The sequence below is a fragment of the Oncorhynchus mykiss genome, chromosome 3, assembly GCF_013265735.2.
Source record: "Oncorhynchus mykiss isolate Arlee chromosome 3, USDA_OmykA_1.1, whole genome shotgun sequence".
NCBI lineage: Eukaryota > Metazoa > Chordata > Actinopteri > Salmoniformes > Salmonidae > Oncorhynchus > Oncorhynchus mykiss.
This window is the reverse complement of record NC_048567.1, coordinates 77,181,273-77,205,845: the sequence shown is the minus strand read 5'-3', so window position 1 is coordinate 77,205,845 and position 24,573 is coordinate 77,181,273. Positions and strand designations below refer to the sequence as shown.

The window sequence follows — 24,573 nt, the reverse complement described above, 5'->3', positions numbered from 1 at the left end:
ATTCTGCTAATATCATATAACGTGTAGTAGAATTACATGAAATGTTTATCAAATGCAACATTTTTTTCCAGTATAAAGGAATGAAACATCTCTGGTATAGTCTATAAGCCTATGCCACCATGCATTTATTAATAGCCTAAATTATCATTATCCAATCTACTCATCACATTAGGAATAGTAGGTTTACATTCATCTACAGATGCGATGATAGAGGCATGCGATCCTTTGTTATAAATATGCATTTTTATGGTGAAAAAAAATTGCTTCCCCAAAACTTACCCAACACATGCTGGTAATTAAACCAAAAGCTATCTAGCTAGATCATTTTGTGAACAGTGATGTTGTTAACACCTGGTTAGCTTAAAACCTCTTAGCGCACAAATACCGTTATCGGGATCAAAATCGACAACGTCCGGTGACGCTGGAGCGCGCCAAATTCAAATGACAAAATAGTAATATTAAACATTCAGGAACGTACAAGTGTCCTACATCATTTAAAAGTTGAACCTCTTGTTAATCCAGCTGCTTTGTCAGATTTCAAAAATGCTTTATGGCGAAAGCACACCATGCGATTATCTGAGGACAGCGCCAACACACAAAAGCATTAAAAACATTTTCCAAACCAGCCAGTCAGAAATAGCGATAAAATAAATCACTTACCTTAGAAGATCTTCCTCTGTTTGCAATCCCAAGGGCCCCAGCTACACATCAAATGGTCATTTTGTTCAATAAAGTCCTTCTTTATATCCTAGAAAAGTCAGTTAAGTTGGCGTGTTTGATTCAGTAATCCACTAGTTCAACATGCATACAAAGGAATCCCAAAAGCTACCAATAAACTTTTTCCAAACAAGTCAAACAACGTTTCTAATCAATCCTCAGGTACCCTAATATGTAAATAAATTATACAATTTAATTAAGACGGAGAACAATGTGTTCATTACCGGAGGTAAATAACGAAGTGCGCGCCCTCATCCACGTGCGCCACAAGACTACAATCTAAATGAGAGCCACTTTGAAAAACTACAAAATCTAGCAAATTTTTCACAAAAAAAGCCTGAAAACCTTTCTTAAGACTGTTGACATCTAGTGGAAGCCCTATGAACTGCAATCTGGGAGGTATTCCTTTGAATCTCGCGTAAACAAGGATTTCAATGGGTGGTCTCCTCAAAAAAAATATTCTGGATGATTTTCCTCAGGTTTTCACCTGGCATATTAGTCCTGTTATACCCACATACAGTGCCTTGCGAAAGTATTCGGCCCCCTTGAACTTTGCGACCTTTTGCCACATTTCAGGCTTCAAACATAAAGATATAAAACTGTATTTTTTTGTGAAGAATCAACAACAAGTGGGACACAATCATGAAGTGGAACGACATTTATTGGATATTTCAAACTTTTTTAACAAATCCAAAACTGAAAAATTGGGCGTGCAAAATTATTCAGCCCCCTTAAGTTAATACTTTGTAGCGCCACCTTTTGCTGCGATTACAGCTGTAAGTCACTTGGGGTATGTCTCTATCAGTTTTGCACATCGAGAGACTAACATTTTTTCCCATTCCTCCTTGCAAAACAGCTCGAGCTCAGTGAGGTTGGATGGAGAGCATTTGTGAACAGCAGTTTTCAGTTCTTTCCACAGATTCTCGATTGGATTCAGGTCTGGACTTTGACTTGGCCATTCTAACACCTGGATATGTTTATTTTTGAACCATTCCATTGTAGATTTTGCTTTATGTTTTGGATCATTGTCTTGTTGGAAGACAAATCTCCGTCCCAGTCTCAGGTCTTTTGCAGACTCCATCAGGTTTTCTTCCAGAATGGTCCTGTATTTGGCTTCCCATCAGTTTTAACCATCTTCCCTGTCCCTGCTGAAGAAAAGCAGGCCCAAACCATGATGCTGCCACCACCATGTTTGACAGTGGGGATGGTGTGTTCAGCTGTGTTGCTTTTACGCCAAACATAACCTTTTGCATTGTTGCCAAAAAGTTCAATTTTGGTTTCATCTGACCAGAGCACCTTCTTCCACGTTTGGTGTGTCTCCCAGGTGGCTTGTGGCAAACTTTAACCGACACTTTTTATGGATATCTTTAAGAAATGGCTTTCTTCTTGCCACTCTTCCATAAAGGCCAGATTTGTGCAATATATGACTGATTGTTGTCCTATGGACAGAGTCTCCCACCTCAGCTGTAGATCTCTGCAGTTCATCCAGAGTGATCATGGGCCTCTTGGCTGCATCTCTGATCAGTCTTCTCCTTGCATGAGCTGAAAGTTTAGAGGGACGGCCAGGTCTTGGTAGATTTGCAGTGGTCTGATACTCCTTCCATTTCAATATTATCGCTTGCACAGTGCTCCTTGGGATGTTTAAAGCTTGGGAAATCTTTTTGTATCCAAATCCGGCTTTAAACTTCTTCACAACAGTATCTCGGACCTGCCTGGTGTGTTCCTTGTTCTTCATGATGCTCTCTGCGCTTTTAACGGACCTCTGAGACTATCACAGTGCAGGTGCATTTATACGGAGACTTGATTACACACAGGTGGATTGTATTTATCATCATTAGTCATTTAGGTCAACATTGGATCATTCAGAGATCCTCACTGAACTTCTGGAGAGAGTTTGCTGCACTGAAAGTAAAGGGGCTGAATAATTTTGCATGCCCAATTTTTCAGTTTTTGATTTGTTAAAAGAGTTTGAAATATCCAATAAATGTCGTTCCACTTCATGATTGTGTCCCACTTGTTGTTGATTCTTCACAAAAAAATACAGTTTTATATCTTTATGTTTGAAGCCTGAAATGTGGCAAAAGGTCGCAAAGTTCAAGGGGGCCGAATACTTTCGCAAGGCACTGTACATTACTTTTAACAGTTTTAGAAACGTAAGAGTATTTTCTATCCAATGCTCCCAATTATATGCATATCCTAGCTTCTGGGCCTGAATAACAGGCAGTTTACTTTGGGCACGTCAGTCATCCGAATTTACGAACACTGCCCCCGGCCCTTAAGAAGTTTTGAACAGCTAACCTAAACTCAAATTCAGTCAGACTTGACTTTCCAGTGATCAATTCATCATAGCATATCATTGTGGTGATAAATCAACTCGTTTTAGGCACTGTTATCATGCAGTTTGGAGTAGCCACTCGGCTGTTGTTGTTGTAAGAATTCATGCGGTGGTCTTCCAACATGGCCACCATTAGGAGTCGTACGTCAACTGCAAGCCTATATGTTGTCATGTCAATGCTGAATCTCGAGACGGTGGATGGTGGTTGGAAGAGCGCGCTTGTTTGAAATAGAAAAGCTTTGCGGTAGTTATTGATAAAGCAGACCATCAAGATGAAGCAGCTGATTTATAAGTGGGACGCACTGTTGAGTGCTACATTCCCGAGGGGTTCATGCTGATTGTACGGAGATTGTGACAGATAGTTAAATGGCGTCCCTTGGGAAGGCAAGAACAAGATGTATGTCAGGAGAAGTACAGAATTATCATAAGGAGACTTATACTTGGAATATGGATGAGGAATGAAGGGGAAAATGAGAGACAGAGAAGGTCTAAGCGGGTGGAAGAAGGTGAGCTTGAGTCCGTTAAAAATGGCAGAAAGAAGGGAGATGGTTTGTTAAAGAAGAATGGTAGATGGTGTAAGCAGAGAGCTGAAGACGAGGATAAATAGAAGAGAATGAGGGTAAAGTATCGGAGATGGTTGGTGTGGTGAAGTTCTCGGAGCCCGAGGCTTGCACCGAGGGTCAGGATAAAGATGAGTCTGTGGCAATAGGAGTGAAGTTTTTGGAAAAGCAGACCCTTGCCTTTTGGCTGATTCATTTGTGGTTTCAGGGTGGGTGAAAACCGAGTTTGGTGCTGTGGAATCGGTGAGGTTAACCAGAAGTGGTCTTGTGATATTTGTTTGTGTTAAACGAATGGGGGCAAGACATGTGAATTGTTTTGCTTTCAAGAAAAGGGCGCCATTGAAAGGATTGATTAATAGCGGTAAATGTAAAAGTTGACCAACTGAAGGGGAAGATTCCCGGTGTTTGTGATAATTGTCATTTGGTGCGACACAGACAGGGTGGCATGAGTGGCAAAACAGAATAGTCATTGTCTGTTCTTTTGAGTTTTGATGTTGAGTCTTTGCCCAACAAAGTGATGTTAGGATATATAAGTTACCCAGTATGAGCTTTTGTTCCGAATACATTACGTTGTTACAGGTGTCAAGCTTATGGGCATGTGGCAGCAGTGTGTAGGAGGGAGGTTCCTAGGTGTGAGAAGTGTGCAGAAGGGCATGAGACAAAGGAATGTGTAGCATTGGAGAAAGAAGCGCTATGTGTTAATTGTAGTGGTGCCCATGGGACTGGGGATCAGAAATGTCCCGTGCGAGAGAGGCAGGTTGAGGTTTCCAGGGTTAGTGTAGAGCAGAAGTTGTCATATGCTGAAGCAGTGAAGAAAGTAGAGGAAGATGGGTCAAGGGGGATGGATTCTGAGAGGAGTGGTGTGAATAGTAGATCTGTATCAGTAAAGAGATATCAACCAACAAGTGATATGTGTTTCAGTAACATTGGATTTTTAGCATTTATAGCAATGGTTATCAACTGTACTGCAAGGATGGAATGTAAAGTCGCAGAAAATTAAGGTGGTGGTGGCAGCTGCAGAAAGTTATTTGTGTGTGCGAGACTTGACGTCAGACGACTTACAGGCTGTGTTGAGTGGTGGTGTCCCAGCCTTTCAGGTAGTTTACCTGAGGTAGGACTAAATAGATTTAAATAGTGGAGTAGGGTGGTGTCCCATCCTTTTAGGTAGTTGACCTGAGGTAGGACTAAATAGATTTGAATAGTGTAGTAGGGTGGTGTCCCAGCCTTTCAGGTAGTTGACCTGAGGTAGGACTAAATAGATTTAAATAGTGGAGTAGGGTGGTGTCCCATCCTTTCAGGTAGTTGACCTGAGGTAGGACTAAATAGATTTGAATAGTGTAGTAGGGTGGTGTCCCAGCCTTTCAGGTAGTTGACCTGAGGTAGGACTAAATAGATTTGAATAGTGTAGTAGGGTGGTGTCCCAGCCTTTCAGGTAGTTGACCTGAGGTAGGACTAAATAGATTTGAATAGTGTAGTAGGGTGGTGTCCCAGCCTTTCAGGTAGTTGACCTGAGGTAGGACTAAATAGATTTGAATAGTGTAGTAGGGTGGTGTCCCAGCCTTTCAGGTAGTTGACCTGAGGTAGGACTAAATAGATGTAAATAGTGGAGTAGGGTGGTGTCCCATCCTTTCAGGTAGTTGACCTGAGGTAGGACTAAATAGATTTGAATAGTGTAGTAGGGTGGTGTCCCAGCCTTTCAGGTAGTTGACCTGAGGTAGGACTAAATAGATTTAAATAGTGGAGTAGGGTGGTGTCCCATCCTTTCAGGTAGTTGACCTGAGGTAGGACTAAATAGATTTAAATAGTGGAGTAGGGTGGTGTCCCAGCCTTTCAGGTAGTTGACCTGAGGTAGGACTAAATAGATTTAAATAGTGGAGTAGGGTGGTGTTGTTTTTTATTATTATTATTTATTTGTTGTAGGTGTAGCCGATGTGAAATGGCTAGCTAGTTAGCGGTGGTGCGCGCTAGTGGCGTTTCAATTGGTGACGTCACTTGCTCTGAGACCTTGAAGTAGTGGTTCCCCTTGCCCTGCAAGGGCCGCGGCTTTTGTGGAGCGATGGGTAACGATGCTTCGAGGATGACTGTTGACGTGTGCAGAGCGTCCCAGGTTCGCGCCCAGGTCGGGGAGAGGGGATGGACGTAAAGTCTATACTGTTACATTGGTGCCGTGACCCAGATCACTGGTTGCTTTGGAAAGAGGAGGAGGTCAAAAGAGGGGTGAGTGTAGCCGATGTGAAATGGCTAGCTAGTTAGCGGTGGTGCGCGCTAGTGGCGTTTCAATCAGTGACGTCACTTGCTCTGAGACCTTGAAGTAGTGGTTCCCCTTGCCCTGCTAGGGCCATGGCTTTTGTGGAGCGATGGGTAACGATGCTTCGAGGGTGACTGTTGACATGTGCAGAGCGTCTCTGGTTCGCGCCCAGGTCGGGGTTCGTGGGGACGGAGGTAAAGTCTATACTGTTACATAGGCGTAGGGTAGTTGGTTATTTATTTATTTTTTCAGCCTAGTTGTACTCCAGTCTAGTAAGTGGCGGTAATGCAACATTTATTGGATGCCAACCGCCATTAAACCTCATCGAAGAAGAAGAAGTGCTGAAACTCACACTACAAATTCAAAGTCAATTTGTCTCAGTGGCACCTTGGTGAATTTGAATGTAATTCGAATACAATATGTTACAATCGTAACCTAAAGCAAGCAAAACAACCATATAACATGCCTCACAATGTGGTTGAAATGTCAGAAGACATCTGAGTGTCTGTTGCCATAGGCCTCCATGTAAATGTTGAGAAAAACCCTAGCTGCAACCTCCCTGCTCTCGCTCAGTGCCTTGAAAGATTAATTGTGGGTATTCAGTGGCGAGTGGAACATGTGTCAGAAATGACTGTGAATTACACACTGGCTCCTCAGCCAACCCATGAGCCTAATTACCCAGCAGAGTGGGCACCATGGAGAGAGCTGCTACTGCTGCTGCTGCTAATGCCTTGGATGCTACAATCCTGCTTCTGGAGAGGGGAATTGGAGAAGGGAAAGCTGGAGGAAAATACAGAAAGATGCAAAGCTACAAAACAGCACACAAACTGTTTTCTTAACTGCTTACGTGGTATAAAAAATGTACCTGTCAATGTAAAGGCTGCTATCATTTGCGCACTGGACATGATCTACAAATGCACGTATTCAACAGTGGTGGAAAAAGTACCCACATTTCACACTTGAGTAAAAGTGAAGATTCTTGAATAAAAGTAAAGATACCTGAGTAAAAGTCCAAAATAATTTGGTTTAAAATACACTTAACTATCAAAAGTAAAACAAAAAGTATAAATCATTTCAAATTCCTTATATTAAGCAAACAAGATGGCACCATTTCGCCAGTGGCACACTCCAACATTCAGACATTATTTACAAACGAAGCCTGTGTGTTTCCTGAGTCCACCAGATCAGAGGCAGTAGGGATGACCAGGGATGTTCTGTTGAAAAGTGTGTGAATTGGACCATTTTCCTGTCCTGCTAAGTATTCAAAATGTAGCGAGTACTTTTGGGTGTAAATGTATTGAGTAAAAAGTACAATATTTTCTTAAAGAATGTTGTAAAAGTATTCAAAAATATAAATAGTAAAGTAAAAGACCCCTCAAAATTACTTAATAAATGTACTTTAAAGCATTTTTTGTTAAGTACTTTACACCACTGGTATTCAACACAGTTAGCATGGTAGTCCAATTGAATAGCAGTGCATTTACATAGATTAGGGAATATCAACTAATTCAATTCAACGTTGACTAGTTGAAATGAGAGGGGGAAATCAGGGTTTGAGGTAGATTGAGTAACAGTCAGTGAGTGACAGGTTGGCCAACCACAGTGGTGCCACAGGTTAGACATGATCCCAATCTCTGTTTGAACCTCGGGACCTTTTACTGACCCCTCCCTGGCACTTCACTAACCATCCCCATAATGCACCACCTCACACAGGCCAATTGTCTCATAGGCTAATGGCCACAGTGTTTATTTCGGGTTTCCAGTGTGCCTGAATAATCACGTGCATGTAAGACGCTGACATATACTGTTTTAATGCTGAGTCTTGAAAGGCATCGAGTACATATTCTGTGTCAGTATGTGTGTGGGTTTTGTTTGAGATTTTCTTATTAAGAGTGGCAGTGAGCGTTGGCTGCAGGAAGATACAATGGCAGCTTGATTGTCATCGCCCACATGTTCTATTTCGAGGCATGGCAGTAGTTTGTAATTTCAGACTAAATGCTGCTTTTCAGCGTTGAACGTTTAAGGATCTTAATAGACTGGTTTATATCGAAGAGACATTTAATGCTGTACTCCTGGTGTATTTTTTTTATTTATTTATAGAATAATCTGGCCAAAGTTACAGCAGTATTTCATAGAATGGAATCTTGGTGCATGTAGATTTTTACATACGTTGTTACATAGATTTTGAACCCATTTTTGGCCCATTTTCATTTTGGATCTGTTTTAAATAGGAAATGTATGGTAAAAAAAAAAAAAAAGATTTGTGTCTTTCAGCTGGTGTGTCAGTATTTTAGTCACATTATTAGGGTTGAAAAGCTCCTGGTAATTTACCAAAGTTACAGGAATCTTCAGTAATTTTGGTCATTAACAGAAAATCTAGGGCAATCTATCGTACCTTTGGTAATTTATACACTCTTAGAAAAAAAGGTTCCTTGGCTGACCCCATTGTAGAACCCTTTTTGGTTCTAGGTACAACCCTTTTTGGTTCCATATAGAGGACTCTGTGGAAAGGGTTCTTCAAAGAACCCAAAAGGGTTCTACCTGGAACCAAAAAGTGTTCTTCAAAGGGTTCTCCTATGAGGACAGCTGAAGAACGCTTTTAGGTTCTAGATAGCATATTGTTTTCTAAGAGTATACTTGAATAGCTTAAATTATTTTTTTATTCATAAATAGTATTAATGTATTCTATCTGTGTCCATATTGTCCATACGTTTCTAGTAGCTAGACCATGTGGTTTAATAATTAATTAATTATTAAAGCATCTCATTAACAATGGAATTATTTTCAATTACCTCTGCAACTTGTCTGCAACTATTGACTTTTTTCATAACTTCGACCAGTTTGACGTCAAAACATTGACAACAAATTAGTATTCACAGTAAAATATATACAAGTTTGTAAAAACATTTGAAAGGATATTTGAATGCTGAAAACGCCAATTATATTCACTAAACTGATGGATTATATTTAGGATAGCGTTTTACAGCTTTGTCATTCAATATTTATTTTAAAATCATTGTAAATCTCGTTTAATTATTTCATATATTTTACATGTGATAAGGCCACACATGAGATAATTACAGACCACTGTGATAATCTGACATCCTGAAAAGGGCCACTAAACGTCTCGTGATTACATAAAATCCTTGAAAGATACCACAATTCTGGTAGTTTACTGGTAAACTTTGAAAGCTTCCGGTAATTTACTCCCCCGTCCCTTTTCAATCCTCGACTCTATAGTTGATTCATAGAAAAAAGCATCTGGACACTTCCACTCAGATGTACGTTTCTTTAATGTGGCTGAGCTTTTGGTCAGTGGATCTTCATCAGAGTGATACTATTCTTACCTGTTCTATGGTTGTCCTTCCCCCTTTCTCCTCTCCCAGCCACGTGTCCCAAAGTAGCTCCTTGGAGGAGGTTCGTCTGGACGGGGACAAGTTTGTACCTCCGGCCCCCCGTAAGGTGGAGATGAAACGAGATCCAGTCCTGGGCTTTGGCTTTGTGGCAGGCAGTGAAAAACCAGTGGTGGTTCGGTCAGTCACACCAGGTAACACACCAGCCCACCTGTAAACCAATCAGCATTAATGAACCACATCTAACCAATAATGTCACATATAGCCATTAGCAACAGGAAGTAAGATTTAGTACTATTCAATGGTGACCAGATGACAAAAGATGGCGACCAATGGGTGATGACATCCAATGAAAGTCCATGTTCATGTTATATTAATTGACCATTCACATTAGGGTACTTCATAAATTAGCCAAACTTAAGCCTAAAGGCCAGAGTACAATGAATTCAGAAAACAAAGATGAATTACTAGCTAGAAAAGTTGTAATTGATACAACTGGGGTTCTCTGTATCTTGGTAGGAGGTCCCTCTGAGGGCAGACTGACCCCCGGAGACGAGATCATCATGATTAACGATGAGCTGGTCAGCTCCGCCCCCAGGGAGATGGTCATCGACCTCGTCAGGTACAGGATCTCAACATCTCTAATAGCACACCCTGCTGAGTTTAGATAGGATTTATGTTTGTACTGTAGGCCAGTTCTTTCCTGGAACATTGTGATATCAAGCTGTGTGTGCTTTGCCTGTCTGAGTCATTTTCATCACTCGTGAGTCCTTAGCCGGGACAGTAGACAGTAAATGTCTAATATGAATGCATTAATGCCTGAAAATAAACAAACTGGACATTCTACTTTTAGGATAATTCCCTCTGTATAGTTTCAATTTGAATAGCAATAATAATGTGTAGGTGAAAGTAGTGGTTAGAGCATTTAGCCCACTGCTGCACCATGCAGGTCCAAATGTATAGCATTATTTCCATGCGTCTTATTAGATTGATGTGTTTGGCACAGGTGAGTGAGTTTTTTTTATAACCTTTATATAACCAAGCAAGTCAGTTAAGAACAAATTCTTATTTTCAATGACGGCCTAGGAACAGTGGGTTAACTGCCTGTTCAGGGGCAGAACGACAGATTTGTACCTTGTCAAACCTTGTCGGGGGTTTGAACTTGCAACCTTCCGGTTACTAGTCCAACGCTCTAACCACTGCCGCCCCAGTGAGTGAGTGAGTGAGTGAGTGAGTAGGTGAGTAGGTGAGTAGGTAAGTAGGTAAGTAGGTGAGTGAGTGAGTGAGTGAGTGAGTGAGTGAGTGAGTGAGTGAGTGAGTGAGTGAGTGAGTGAGTGAGTGAGTGAGTGAGTGAGTGAGTGAGTGAGTAAGTGAGTGAGTGAGTGGCTGAGTGGCTGAACGGCCAGTCCTCTCATGACCTACATGTTGTGGACTGTGGAGTGTGTCTGTACAGCAGATTAGTGCAGTGAAAAATGAGACTAAGGAGTCCAGTCCATCACTGCTCCCCTGGCCTTGCAGTGTGTTGTGCTTTCTCTCAGCAGTAAACTACTGTACCAATACAGGATTAACGGCCAGGCATGAGGCATCGCTAGAACAGATTGCTGTAACACTTTATTTGGATATTTATTTGGATCTCTAGATGCTCTACAGACTATCTACAAATTATCAGTTACATATCAACAAACTATCTAGTAACCCTAAACACTTACCCTAACCCTAAACTTAACCCTAACCCTAAACTTAACCTTTACCCTAAACTTAACCCTTACCCTAACCCTAAACTTAACCCTTACCTTAACCCTAAACTTAACCCTTACCCTAACCCTAAACTTAACCCTAACCTTAACCCTAAACTTAACCATTACCCTAAACTTAACCCTTACCCTAAACTCAACCCTTACCCTAAACTTAACCCTTACCCCTAACCCTAAACTTAACCCTTACCCCTAAACTTAACCCTAACCTTAAACTTAACCCTTACCCTGACCCTAAATTTAACCCTTACCCCTAAACTTAACCCTTACCCTAACCCTAAACTTAACCCTTACCCTAACCCTAAACTTAACCCTTACCCTAACCCTAAACTTAACCCTTACCCCTAACCCTAAACTTAAACCTTACCCCTAACCCTAAACTTAACCCTTACCCCTAACCCTAAACTTAACCCTTACCCTAACCCTAAACTTAACCCTAACCCTAAACTTAACCCTAACCCTAAACTTAACCCTTACCCTAACTGTAACCTTAGCAAGCAGTTATCAACCCGATACACTACATGATCAAAAGTATGTGGACACCTGTTAGTATTACATCTCATTCCAAAATCATGGGCATTAGTATGGAGTTGGTCCCCCCCCCCCCCCTTTGCTGCTATAACAGCCTCCACTCTTCTGGGAAGGCTTTCCACTAGATGTTGGAACATTGCTGCGGGCACTTGCTTCCATTCAGCTACAAGAGCATTAGTGAGGTCGTGCACTGATGTTGGGCGATTAGGCCTGGCTCGCAGTCGAAGTTCCAATTCATCCCAAACCATTTCTGAAACAGGAAAGGGATTTTATACACCTGTCAGCAACGGGTGTGGCTGAAATAGCCGAAACCACTCATTTGAAGGGGTGTCCGGATACTTTTGTATGTATAGTGTAGTTTGTTGATAGTATGACCATCTGTAGAGCATCTACTGATGGACTATCCAGACTATCCAAATAAAGTGTGACCCAGATTGCTCATCTTGTTATTAACCCATCTTTGTGTGCTTATTTCTACCAGTCATAATCTGCCCACTGTAGGCAAAACAATGCATGACTCAGAGTGGATTAATCAAACTTCCGCTGAATTTGACATATTTACCTTTTCAATCTATAATGATGTTTTTTTGGTTTGTTTGTGTTGTCTTCCCAGGAGCTGCAAAGAATCCATTGTTTTGACAGTGGTTCTGCCGTACACAGTAAGTCTTCCTCCCATCTTCAAAAGTTCCATTGAAAAGATTCAGCGCAACCTCCTGGGGAAAATATTTCAATAGACTGTTTGTCTGCGATGCTGATTGGTTTGTTGACTCTGTGAATCCGAGACAATCCCAGACATGAAACGTGGCCATATGTCTGCGCTTGCGTTGTAACAGACAGGATACTGCTGAGTGTTCCCCTGGTTAATTCACAGGGACTGCAGTCCAAACACTGAATACTGAACATGGTCCAAGTCCCCTCATGATAGCTTCAAAACCAAGCATGAGACCCCAAGTTAACCTGAACCTGCCATGTCAACAGTTGTTAGTACTAGGGAGGACCATGTGGTGACGGATACAATGCCACAGTAACCGCTATTGCGAACGTCAGTGATATGATTTATAGAATAGTTCAATGAGATGGATTTGTGCTGTCATCACCGAAATAGACAATGATTTTAATACAATTTTGTCTATTGTGCTGTGTGTTCAAACTAGCAGAAATCATACGGTGTTGTAACCTGGCTTTCAGGAGAACATTTCAGAAGTAACCGTAGAGAAAACAATAGTGGTTTATATATTAAAAAAGTAGCAATTACATCCCGAAAGGCTGCACAGAACTTGTCAAATTTATTAAATTGAATATTTCACAAACAGCTCTGAAAATTCTATAATAATATAATCTTTACTGTACATTCTTCTAATTATGTTTCCCTGTACGAAGACTGTCTCTATAGCCTGATAAGTGTTATCATACTGGAAACTACTTCAACTTGAGAAGGAGCTCATCATACAGGGGCTTGTGAAAGTATTCACCCCCTTCGCATTTTTCATATTGTGTTGACTTACAACCTGGAATTAAAATTGATTTTTGGGGGGTTTGTATCATTTGATTTACACAACATGCCTACCACTTTGAAGATGCAAAATATTTTTTATTTTGAAACAAACAAGAAATAAGACAAAAAAAACTGAACTTGAGCGTGCATAACTATTCACCCCCTCAAATGCAATACTTTGTGGAGCCACCTTTTGCAGCAATTACAGCTGCAAGTCTCTTGGGTTATGTCTCTATAAACCTGGTACATCTAGCCACTGGGATTTCTGCCCATTCTTCAGGGCAAAACTGCTCCAGCTACTTCAAGTTGGATGGGTTCCGCTGGTGTACAGCAATATTTAAGTCATACCACAGATTCTCATTTGGATTGAGGTCTGAGCTTTGACTAGGCCATTCCAATACCTTTAAATGTTTCCCCTGATACCACTCAAGTGTTGCTTTAGCAGTATGCTTAGGGTCATTGTCCTGCTGGAAGGTGAACCTCCGTCCCAGTCTCAAATCTCTGGAAGACTGAAACAGTTTCCCTCAAGAATTTCCCTGTATTTAGCGCCATCCATCATTCCTTCAATTCTGACCAGTTTCCCAGTCCCTGCCGATGAAAAACATCCCCACAGCATGATGCTCCACCACCATGCTTCACAGTGGGGATGCTGTTATCAGAGTGATGGGAGGTTTGCGCCAGACATGGTGTTTTCCCTGATGGCCAAAAAGCTCAATTTTGGTTGACCAGAGCACCTTCATTTGACCAGAGTACATTCTTCCATTTGTTTGGGGAGTCTCCCACATGCCTTTAGGCAAACAACAAACATTTTTGCTTATTTTTTTCTGGCCACTAAAGTGGTCCTGTGGACCGATACTCCAAACTCTGCCGTGGAGCTATTCAGATCCTTCAGGGTTATCTTTGGTGTCTTTGCTGCCTCTCTGATTAATGCCCTCCTTGCCTGGTCTGTGAGTTTTGGTGGACAGCCCTCTCTTGGCAGGTTTGTTGTGGTTCCATATTCTTTCCAATTTTTTAATAATGGATTTAATGGTGCTCCATGGGATGTTCAAAGTTTCTGATATTTTTTTATAACCCAACCTTGATCTGTACTCCTCCACAACTTTGCCCCTGACCTGTTTGGAGAGCTCCTTGGTCTTCATTGAACCGCTTGCTTGGTGGTGTTGCAGAATCTGGGGCCTTTCAGAACAGGTGGATATATACTGAGATCAGGTGACAGATCATGTGACACTTAGATTGCACACAGGTGGACTTTATTTAACTAATTATGTGACTTCTGAAGGTAATTGGTTGCACCAGATCTTATCTAGGGGCTTCACAGTAAAGTGGGTGAAAACATACTGTATGCACACACCACTTTTCTGTTTTTTATTCTTTACAATTTTTTTGAAACAAGTTAATCTTTTCATTTCACTTCACCAATTTGGACTATGTTGTATATGTCCATTACATGAAATTAAAAAATTAAATTAAATTACAGGTTGTAATGCAACAATATTGGAAAAACTTTTGCAAGGCACGTTAAAAGCACCTTCCATTCACTTGAGAGAGAGGGAGAAGGGGGAGAGAGACAGAGTGAAGGTAGAGAGAGAGACAGAGTGAAGGGAGAGAGAGAAAGAGAGGGATAAGGGAGAGAGAAAGAGTGAGGGGAGCGAGAGAGAGAGAGAGATAAGGGAGAGAGAAAGGGAAAGAGTGTTGTGTGTTCCAACTCTAGCAGGAATCATGCTGTGTTGTAACCTGGCTTTGGGAAGCACATTTCACATTTTTCATATTACAAAAGTAACAATTACATTCAGAAAGGCTGCACAGAACTTGTAAAACGTATTAAATTGAATCATTTCAAAAACAGCTCTGAAAATTATATAATTTGAGCATTAATTTCTTCTAATTATATTTCTGTGTATGAAGTCTCTGTAACATGATAAGTGTTAATATACTGAAAACTACCTCAACATAAAAGCACCTTCCGTTCACATGAGAGAGAGAGAGAGTGAGAGAGAGAGAGAGAGAGAGAGGCCGAGAGAGGGAGAGGCAGAAAGAGAGAGAGAGAGAGAAAAAGAGAAAAAGAGAGAGAGAGAAACGGCTGATTTGCTGTGACTTCTCCGAAGGCGAAGACCTGTTGCCAACTGTTTTTTACAATTCTGTTTCTCCCACCGACCCCCACCCCTAGTCACCCAAATCTGCGTTCATCAGTGCAGCCAAAAAGGCCAAGTTAAAGTCTAATCCAGTGAAAGTCCGCTTCGCAGAGGAGGTCATCATTAACGGTCAAGTCCCGGTAAGACCTACTGTACTGAAACCATCCATCCCTCTCTGTCTCATGTGATTGTATACCAGTGTTCTCCAAAAGCTAAAAGCATGCACCAGTGATAATGACTTTGAATCTTCCAACAGTGTAAATACGTACTGTTAAACTGTATTGGACGCAGTCATGATCTTCTTCACATTGCCATAGTAATCATCCCCATTTCACAGTGTAGCCAGCTGATCAATATGGAAGACATAGTAATCATCCCCATTTCACAGTGTAGCCCACTGATCAATATGGAAGCTATAGTAATCATCCCCATTTCACAGTGTAGCCCACTGATCAATATGGAAGCTATAGTAATCATCCCCATTTCACAGTGTAGCCCACTGATCAATATGGAAGCTATAGTAACCATCCCCATTGTCTTCTTATTTCCAGGAATCTGTGAAGGACAACTCTCTACTCTTCATGACAAATGTTCTGAAGGTGTACCTGGAGAACGGACAGACCAAATCCTTTAAGTTTGACAGGAACACATCCATTAAGGTATAGTACGCTGTGCCATTCACTAAGACATTGTAATGGGGACAGTGTTTCATCATTTTTTTTTTTTTTTTTTCTATTTTACCTTACATCATTCATAGGCCACTCTAGAAGAGTTAATTCCTTTGAACACAGCAGCACATCATATTATCTTTACCTCATTAGGATTCAGCAGGTGTCCAAATGTGCATTACACAAAGCTCTCCCACGAAGGCACGTCAGCTGGAACTTTATTTAACTGTGAAGCATGGAGAAGTAGGCCAGGGCTTTTGTTCCTCATAAACAAAACATCTCCAAAGTGTACGGTTTTAATCTGTGTGATATTATAACATCTTTCCTCTCCTCTCCTCTCCTCTCCTCTCTTCTCTTCTCTTCTCTTCTCTTCTCTTCTCTTCTCTTCTCTTCTCTTCTCCTCTCCTCTCCTCTCCTCTCCTCTCTCCTCTCCTCTCCTCTCCTCTCCTCTCTTCTCTCCTCTCCTCTCCTCTCTTCTCTTCTCTTCTCTCCTCTTCTCTTCTCTTCTCTTTAAAAAGTGTACGGTTTTAATCTGTGTGATATTATAACATCTCTCCTCTCCTCTCCTCTCCTCTCCTCTCCTCTCCTCTCCTCTCCTCTCCTCTCCTCTCCTCTCTTCTCTTCTCTTCTCTTCTCTTCTCTCCTCTCCTCTCCTCTCCTCTCCTCTCCTCTCTTCTCTTCTCTTCTCTCCTCTCCTCTCCTCTCCTCTCCTCTCCTCTCCTCTCCTCTCCTCTCCTCTCCTCTCCTCTCCTCTCTTCTCTTCTCTTCTCTTCTCTTCTCTTCGCTTCTCTTCGCTTCTCTTCTCTTCTCTTCTCTTCTCTTCTCTTCTCTCCTCTCCTCTCCTCTCCTCTCCTCTCTTCTCTTCTCTTCTCTTCTCTTTAAAAAGTGTACGGTTTTAATCTGTGTGATATTATGTAACGCCGGCTGACACAATGTCAAGTTATGCTCCGTACAATTATGATTATGGGATGTGAAAAAAATCCTCCATTTTGAATTAGGTTTTTACTGAGACTCAAACCCCATTTATTTTCCATTACCTTCTAGGATATGCAATGTTTTTTTTTGCTTTTAAAAAATACATACATATTTAGCTAGGGTATATATAATATATATAATATATATATATAATGCAAATGTGTGCTTTTACACAGCTTTCCCCTCTCGTCACACCTCACTCTGTCACTTGGTGGTCCCTGCATGTGCCTGACACATACAGTAACACATGAATAATGAATGTGTCTTCTGTCTGTGTGAAAGGATGTCATCTTGACCCTGCAAGAGAAGCTCTTCATTAAGAGTATAGAACACTTCTCACTGATGCTGGAGCACAGACACGAGGGCTCGGCCAGCAGACTCATGCTCCTCCACGAGCAGGAGATGTTAACTCAGGTGAGACGTCATGGGTGGGGTAATGACAGTGGGGTGGCTTCCTGCTCGGGGAGACGACAGATTGACGATATTAGGCCCTAATACATTGTAATTAAATATGACCTGCCTTTTTTTCCCTCATAGTCAGTGTGAAATGGATGTTGGTGGGCATGTGATTGAATGATTGTAGGGTAACAGTGAACATTATGCAGACACCCCAACAGACTGCAGATTAAAATAAGTATAATGTGGCTGAGAAACAGTTTTTCATTTTTTTGCTCATTGCAAATATGTGATTCTGTCACAAAAAAGACAGGTCAGTATTATATATTCAATATAAAAATTAAAAACTGTAATAAAACAATGATTATCATTCTGGTCTTTTAAATACATTTGTTATAACAAATGTGAGTTATACATTTTGTTTTGTTTCTGTAAGCATACAAATGAGGATATAGATTTCAAGCCCATTTTATAGGTTTGTGATGAGTTTTTAAAATAAATGTCAGCATTTAAATCGCAGTATCTTTAATCCATTATTCATTATTCATGACATCGCAACACACTTCCTTGTCCTGGTCTGGTGCCTTAGGCAACACAGAGACCAGGGGCGCACAAGATGAAATGCTTCTTCCGCATCAGCTTTGTCCCGAAGGACCCCATTGACCTCCTCAGGAGAGATGCAGTGGCGTTTGAATACCTCTATGTTCAGGTGAGTCACAGCACATGGACGACAACACTGCCTGATTGAAAAGTATCACGTTTGTTGTGTTATCAAAATGTATATTTTTCTATGATATTCATTGATATGTATTTGGTAAGATTCCTTGTAGAAACTTTAGCTCAGAAAAAATGTAAATGATCTGCTGTTGCTGTGGAGCTCACCAAAACCAGAGTTACTAGGGGAGCCAAATGTAACTTCATACCATAGTTACTGTGTACTCGTACTGTCTGGTTCAAGGTGCAGTGTAACACCTCTCCTCTCCTCTCCTCTCCTCTCCTCTCCTCTCCTCTCCTCTCCTCTCTTCTTCTCTTCTCTTCTCTTCTCTTCTCTTCTCTTCTCTTCTCTTCTCTTCTCTTCTCTTCTCTTCTCTTCTCTTCTCTTCTCTTCTCTTCTCTTCTCCTCTCCTCTCCTCTCCTCTCCTCTCTTCTCTTCTCTTCTCTTCTCTTCTCTTCTCTTCTCTTCTCTTCTCTTCTCTTCTCTTCTCCTCTCCTCTCCTCTCCTCTCTTCTCTTCTCTTCTCTTCTCTTCTCTTCTCTTCTCTTCTCTTCTCCTCTCCTCTCCTCTCCTCTCCTCTCCTCTCTTACCTTCTCTTCTCTTCTCCTCTCTTCTCTTCTCCTCTCCTCTCCTCTTCTCTCCCCTTTGCTTTTCTCTCCTCTCCTCTCTTCTCCTCTTCTCCTCTCCGCCTCTTCTCCCCTTCAAGAGCTGTAATGACGTGGTGCTGGAGAGATTTGGGTCAGAGCTGAAATACGACACAGCCCTGCGTCTGGCTGCCTTGCAGATGTACATCCTCACCATTAACACCAAACAATCGCAGAAAGTCTCCCTCAAGTACATTGAGTGAGTAGCTTGGTTTTCACACTGCTTCTCAAAACCAGGTCAACACAGAACAGATCCAATGACTAAGTTCAAACATGGCACTGCATTTCCTTGCATGTTCAATCCAGCAACACATTGTTATGAGAGCTTTTGACACCCTCACAACATTAGACTCTCAACACTTACTCAGTGACTTGAGATTAATCTGGAAATAAAAAATCATTATCTGGCTTGGGTGTCTTCATGAAGGAATTACATCCATGTCAGATACAGTAACGATTTCCCCATTGATTGGTGCGTCATAAATACCACAGGTATTTAATATGGATATGGATTATAATCGACTAGCTGTTGGCTAATCAATGCATCCCCTCTTTATAAAGTGATTGATTTTTGCTGGACGAATGCATTCTGCTGTTGTACGTTAAAACTGCGTTACCATGGTTTCTTGCTCTACAGGAAGGAGTGGGGTTTGGCACTGTTCCTCCCTCCTGCAGTACTATCCAGTATGAAAGAGAAGAACATCAAGAAAGCCCTAACACACATTCTCAAAACCAACCAGAATCTGGTACCTCCTGGAAAAAAGGTAGGGTACCTTTTTATCTCTCTCCTGTTTCCTCTCTCTCTCTCTCTCTCTCTCTCTCTCTCTCTCTCTCTCTCTCTCTCTCTCTCTCTCTCTCTCTGTCTCCATCTCCCCCTCCTCTCTCTCTCGCTCTCTCTCTCTCTCTCTCTCTCTCTCTCTCTCTCTCTCTCCCTCTCTCTCTCTCTGTCTCTTCTCCCTCTCTTCTGTCTCCTCTTCTCCAGCTCACTCTTAATGCAGCACATTGGAAAAGACCACCACCTAGTGGAATACTCAACCTGATTTCTCATGCTCTCATACATTTCCCACTGTTAGATAATGTAATGCGTCACTGTGACCATTCACAGCGCCACCTTCTTTGTAAAATAAATCCTCTGTGCACATTCATACAACGACAGTAGCCTACATTGCTCATGTTCTCTTTCAGCTGTCAGCATTGCAGGCCAAGGTCCACTATCTGAAGTATCTCAGTGACCTGAGACTGTATGGAGGGCGGGTGTTTAAATCTATACTGCTGGTAAATAACTACCTCTTATTTTCTGAACTTTTGAGTAACGACACATCAAATATCAAATATCAGAATATCATATCATAATAAGTTATAAGTTATTAATGGAGTCTGTGTATCCTGAGACAGGCAAATGCCAGATGGGCTGGTCCATTATTAGCAGTGGGCCTGTCTAACTTGAATTTTTTGCCCAAAATGATCATTATCTGTCTAATATGGGGGCCATAAGTGAAAAAAATGGGCCGGTGTGGGTGCTTCAATAAATAAAATGGGCTGGTGTGGGGGACAAGGAACAAAATGGGGACCTCAAGAAAGAAAATGGGCTGGTGTGGGGGCTTCAAGGAAAAAATTGGGCCTGTATGGGGGCCTCAAGGTGAAAAAAATGGTCCGGTGTGTTAGAAATGCTAGGGCCGATATGTGGTCCCAGTCCGCCCCCGTGTGTATTGTCTTTCAATGGTTTCCTTTCTGCTTTATGCCCACAGCAAGGCGAGAAGCACACAGAGGTGACTCTACTAGTGGGTCCCAGGTATGGCATCAGTCATGTGATCAACACCAAGACTAACCTGGTGGCGCTGCTGGCTGACTTCAGCCACGTCAACCGCATCGAGATGTACACAGAGGACGAGAAGAACGTCAGGGTAGAGCTACATGTTCTGGATGTGAAGGTGAAATCTTTTAAATTAACTCATTCTGAGTGTGGTATTTTTTTCTTCCCATTAATCCTATCACAATTAACTTTTTATCAGTTGAATATTGTCACCAATATAAAACTTTTTCTGAAATATTCTATAAAAATATGTAACATTTTGTTAAGACACTCCAGGAACGGATTGTGGATATATAGTTTTTTAATCTTTCTATCTATAGGCCGTCATTGTAGGCCGTCATTGTAAATACGAATTTGTTCTTAACTGACTTGCCTAGTTAAATTAAATGTAAAAAATGTATCTATAAAAATACAAAAACATGTAGGTAAACTGCAATTTTGGTGCATATTTCCAAATAAAAATGTGATATAATAAAAATGTTACAACATATCAACAATTTCCTTGATACAAGTCTGGAGAATTTACAGTGCCTTCGGAAAGTTTTCAGACCTCTAGACTTTTTCCACATTTTGATACGTTACAGCCTTATTCTAAAATGGATCAAATACTTTCCCCCCCTCATCAATCTACACACAATACCCCATAATGACAAAGCAAAAACAGGTTTTTAGAAACTTTTGCAAATGTATAAAATAAATAAAAACTGAAATACCTTATTTACATACTGTAAGTATTCAGACCCTTTCTCACATCTGCTCCTGCCACACCCCCTAGTGGACATCCAGTGTCTCCTTGACCTGCAGCCATTCTCCTAGTTCTCCCGCTCTCTCTCTCTCTCTCTCTCTCTCTCTCTCTCTCTCTCTCTCTCTCTCTCTCTCTCTCTCTCTCTCTCTCTCTCTCTCTCTCTCTCTCTCTCGCTCTCTCTCGCTCTCTCTCTCTCTCTCTCTGTGATTGTGTGGTTGAAGACAGGTGTGCTGGAGTCAGAGCAGTTCCCCACCAGCTGCAACCCGTTCCATAATCTAGACCTCTACAAATGCTCAGTCCTGCCACTTCCACTCTGTCAGATCGTAATCTTCATTCATCTCGCTGTTGACTCTGGTTCCTGTCTCCTGTTCACATCTCCTGCTACCCTCCTGCTACCCTGTTCTGGATTCAGCATACCATAACTCCCTTGGATTCCCTTCTGGACTTGTTTACCCTGTCCCAACCCAGCTCACTCAAACCTCAGCCTCCACATCTGGTTTCCTACAACTCACCCGAACTTCCCTGGATCCACACTTCATCTCTCTCCCTGTTACAATAAATATCTGGGTTCATTCATCCCGGTTTTCCTGTCTTGAGTCTGCGCTTGGGTTCCCCTGTGCTGCTCCGCCTAACACCCTTTGCTATGAGACTTGAAATTGAGCTCAGGTGCATCCTGTTTCCATTGATCATCCTTTGTTTCTACAACTTGATTGGAGTCCACCTGTGGTAAATTCAATTGATTGGAAATTATTTGGAAAGGCACACACCTGTCTATACAAGGTCCCGCAGTTGACAGTGCATTCAAGCCATGAGGTTGAAGGAATTGTTTGTAGAGCTCCGAGACAGGATTGTGCCGAGGCACAGATTTGGGGAAGGGTACCAAAATATTTCTGCAGCATTGAAGGTCCCAAAGACTATTCCTAGAGCTGGTTGTCTGGCCAAACTGATCAATCGGGGTAGAAGGGCCTTGGTCAGGGAGGTGACCAAGAACATGATTGTCACTCTGACAGAGCTCCAGAGTTCCTCTGTGGAGATGGGATAACCTTCCAGAAGGACAACCATATGCAGCACTCCATCAATCAGGCTTTTATGGTAGAGTGGTCAGACGAAAGCCACTCCTCATTAAAAGGCACATGACAGCTGCTTGGAGTTTGCCAAAAGGCACCTACAGGACTCTCAGACCATGAGAAACAAGATTCTCTGGTGTGATGAAACCAAGATTGAACTCTTTGGCCTGAATACCAGTGTCACATCTGGAGGAAACCTGGCACCATCCCTACGGTGAAGCATGGTGGTGGCAGCATCATGCTGTGGGGATGTTTTTCAGTGGCAGGGAGTCTAGTCAGGATCAAGGGAAAGACGGACAGAGCATAGTACAGAGAGATCCTTGTTGAAAACCTGCTCCATAGCGCTCAGGATCTCAGATTGGGGTGAAGGTTCACCTTCCAATGGGACAACGACCCTAAGCACACAGCCAAGAAAATGCAGGACTGACTTCGGGACAGGTCTCTGAATGTCCTTGAGTGGCCCAGACAGAGCCCGGACTTGAACCCGATCAAACATCTCTAGAGAGACCTGAAAATAGCTATGCACCAGCGCTCCCCATCCAAGCTGAGAGGATCTGCAAAGAAGAATGGGAAAAACTCCCCAAATACTGGTGTGCCAAGCTTGTAGCATCATACCCAAGAAGAGTTGAGGCTGTAATCCCTGCCAAAGTACTAAGTAAAGGGTCTGAATACTTATGTAAATGTTAGTTGTTGTTTTTTTATTAACCAACATTTCTACAAACCTGTTTTTGCTTCTTCATTGTGGGGTATTGTGATGTCATTGTGGGGTATTGTGATGTCATTGTGGGGTACTGTGATGTCATTGTGAGGTATTGTGATGTCATTGTGGGGTATGGTGATGTCATTGTGGGGTATTGTGATGTCATTATGGGGTATTGTGTGTAGATTAATGAAGAAATGAATTGATTAATTTTAGAATAAGGCTGTAACGTAACGAAATGTATCTAAGGATAGCCGCACAACATGGTGTGAATAAAGATGCTTCTGAAGCTGAGAAAAATCAGTTGGCATGTGGGAAGAGTCTGACTTTCAAAAAATTACACTTAAAGTGGAGTATAAGGAATTTAGACTACCAATTGCCAAATGCCTATTTAGGCCCAATCACCATCTGTTCAAGGTAAGTTACTACATATAGTCCAGTTTGTGACATTCTATATGAACTGGACTTAAAACCCCTTTTTAGGGGACCTGCCCGGTTCTGGTACCGATGGACACAGTAGTATTTTTCTGAGCCTGTGTGACATACTATAGGATGTGAAATCTGAAAGCACTTGAAGCTGGCGCCACAGACAAAGCAAATACCTGCAATGTTTACATCGTAGCACATTCAGAGATCGGTTTATAGCCATTAATCTAAATAATTCATAGATTTTAAACAAAAAACACTTTGTTATTCATAGACGGACATGAAATGAAAGGTGAGTTCCCAACAAGTTCAGAAAGCCAAGCTAGAGCTGTGTGTGACATTCACAGGGATGGGGGCTGATGTTTTGATCAAGAGAGACCTTTAGAAAATATGCATGTTTTCTCTAACACTAAACATACAAATATGTAATTTACAGTTATAAGGAAGGTGAAATCTTATAGTTAGTCATTTTATCATTTGATTATGCTATATTTAGAAAGCATATAAGTAATTTCGCCTTATACATACAGTTTTGTTGAATAGGAAATATGTCCAATTTGTTATCACATTTGTACTGTGTACTTGCGCTTTTGTCTTAAAAAGTGACTACATCTCAGGAAAGGTGAGATTTGAACCTATCTTTGAGTATGCAGCATTACTAGTTATTGTTTATGGCCCTGTCAATAATTACTTTTGGTGATTACGTTGTTTACATTTTTTAAATGAAGTGTCATTACTTTGAAATGATGGATTTATGTCCATTTTAATGTGGTTAAAATGCATTACATTTTTATGACGGCAGTATGATAAACAAAATAAAATATACATCTACATCAAGTTTTAGAAATGTTATGTTTACTTTTTAAAGTACTAATACCAAAATACCCTAAAATCTCAGAAATGCTCATTTGATGCAACAACTAAAAAAAACAGCCTCTGGTACTTTGCCTTAATAAGCAAAAATATCATATTCTGTAATAATATCAAGCAAGGAAATGAATGCTCAATGAGAACCATTAGAATAACACTAAGTATTATCTTAATTCAGCTCTTGACATTACTCTATCTTAGTCTATTTCCAGTTAGTGTGTGTTCATTGTTGTCCTCTTATCTTCCAGCCCATCACTCTGCTAATGGAGTCCACTGATGCAATGAATCTGGCCTGTCTAACTGCTGGATACTACAGACTACTGGTGAACTCTCGGCGTTCCATCTTCAACGTGGTCAAACCAGGGAATGTAGACAACACCGGTGAGTCTCTAGACTCTATACAGTTCTAAGTCCATACAATATAACTGCT

General features: G+C 41.4%; 1 protein-coding gene across 2 annotated transcripts in view; it reads left to right on the top strand.

Moving 5' to 3' along the window:
* Positions 1 to 24,573, top strand: part of LOC110520616 (FERM and PDZ domain-containing protein 4) — a 70,339-nt gene that overhangs the window by 39,575 nt on the left and 6,191 nt on the right. For both annotated transcript variants that reach the window (XR_005051385.1, XM_036975241.1), the window contains exons 3-14: positions 9,247 to 9,407; positions 9,733 to 9,835; positions 12,112 to 12,157; positions 15,161 to 15,265; positions 15,677 to 15,784; positions 17,051 to 17,182; positions 17,754 to 17,873; positions 18,585 to 18,721; positions 19,160 to 19,286; positions 19,708 to 19,797; positions 20,271 to 20,453; positions 24,392 to 24,524. Coding sequence is in view for 1 of the 2 variants with exons in the window: in XM_036975241.1 (XP_036831136.1) it covers positions 9,247 to 9,407; positions 9,733 to 9,835; positions 12,112 to 12,157; positions 15,161 to 15,265; positions 15,677 to 15,784; positions 17,051 to 17,182; positions 17,754 to 17,873; positions 18,585 to 18,721; positions 19,160 to 19,286; positions 19,708 to 19,797; positions 20,271 to 20,453; positions 24,392 to 24,524 (1,445 nt within the window). In the remaining variant the exon portion in view is untranslated. The remainder of the gene's footprint in view (positions 1 to 9,246; positions 9,408 to 9,732; positions 9,836 to 12,111; positions 12,158 to 15,160; positions 15,266 to 15,676; positions 15,785 to 17,050; positions 17,183 to 17,753; positions 17,874 to 18,584; positions 18,722 to 19,159; positions 19,287 to 19,707; positions 19,798 to 20,270; positions 20,454 to 24,391; positions 24,525 to 24,573) is intronic.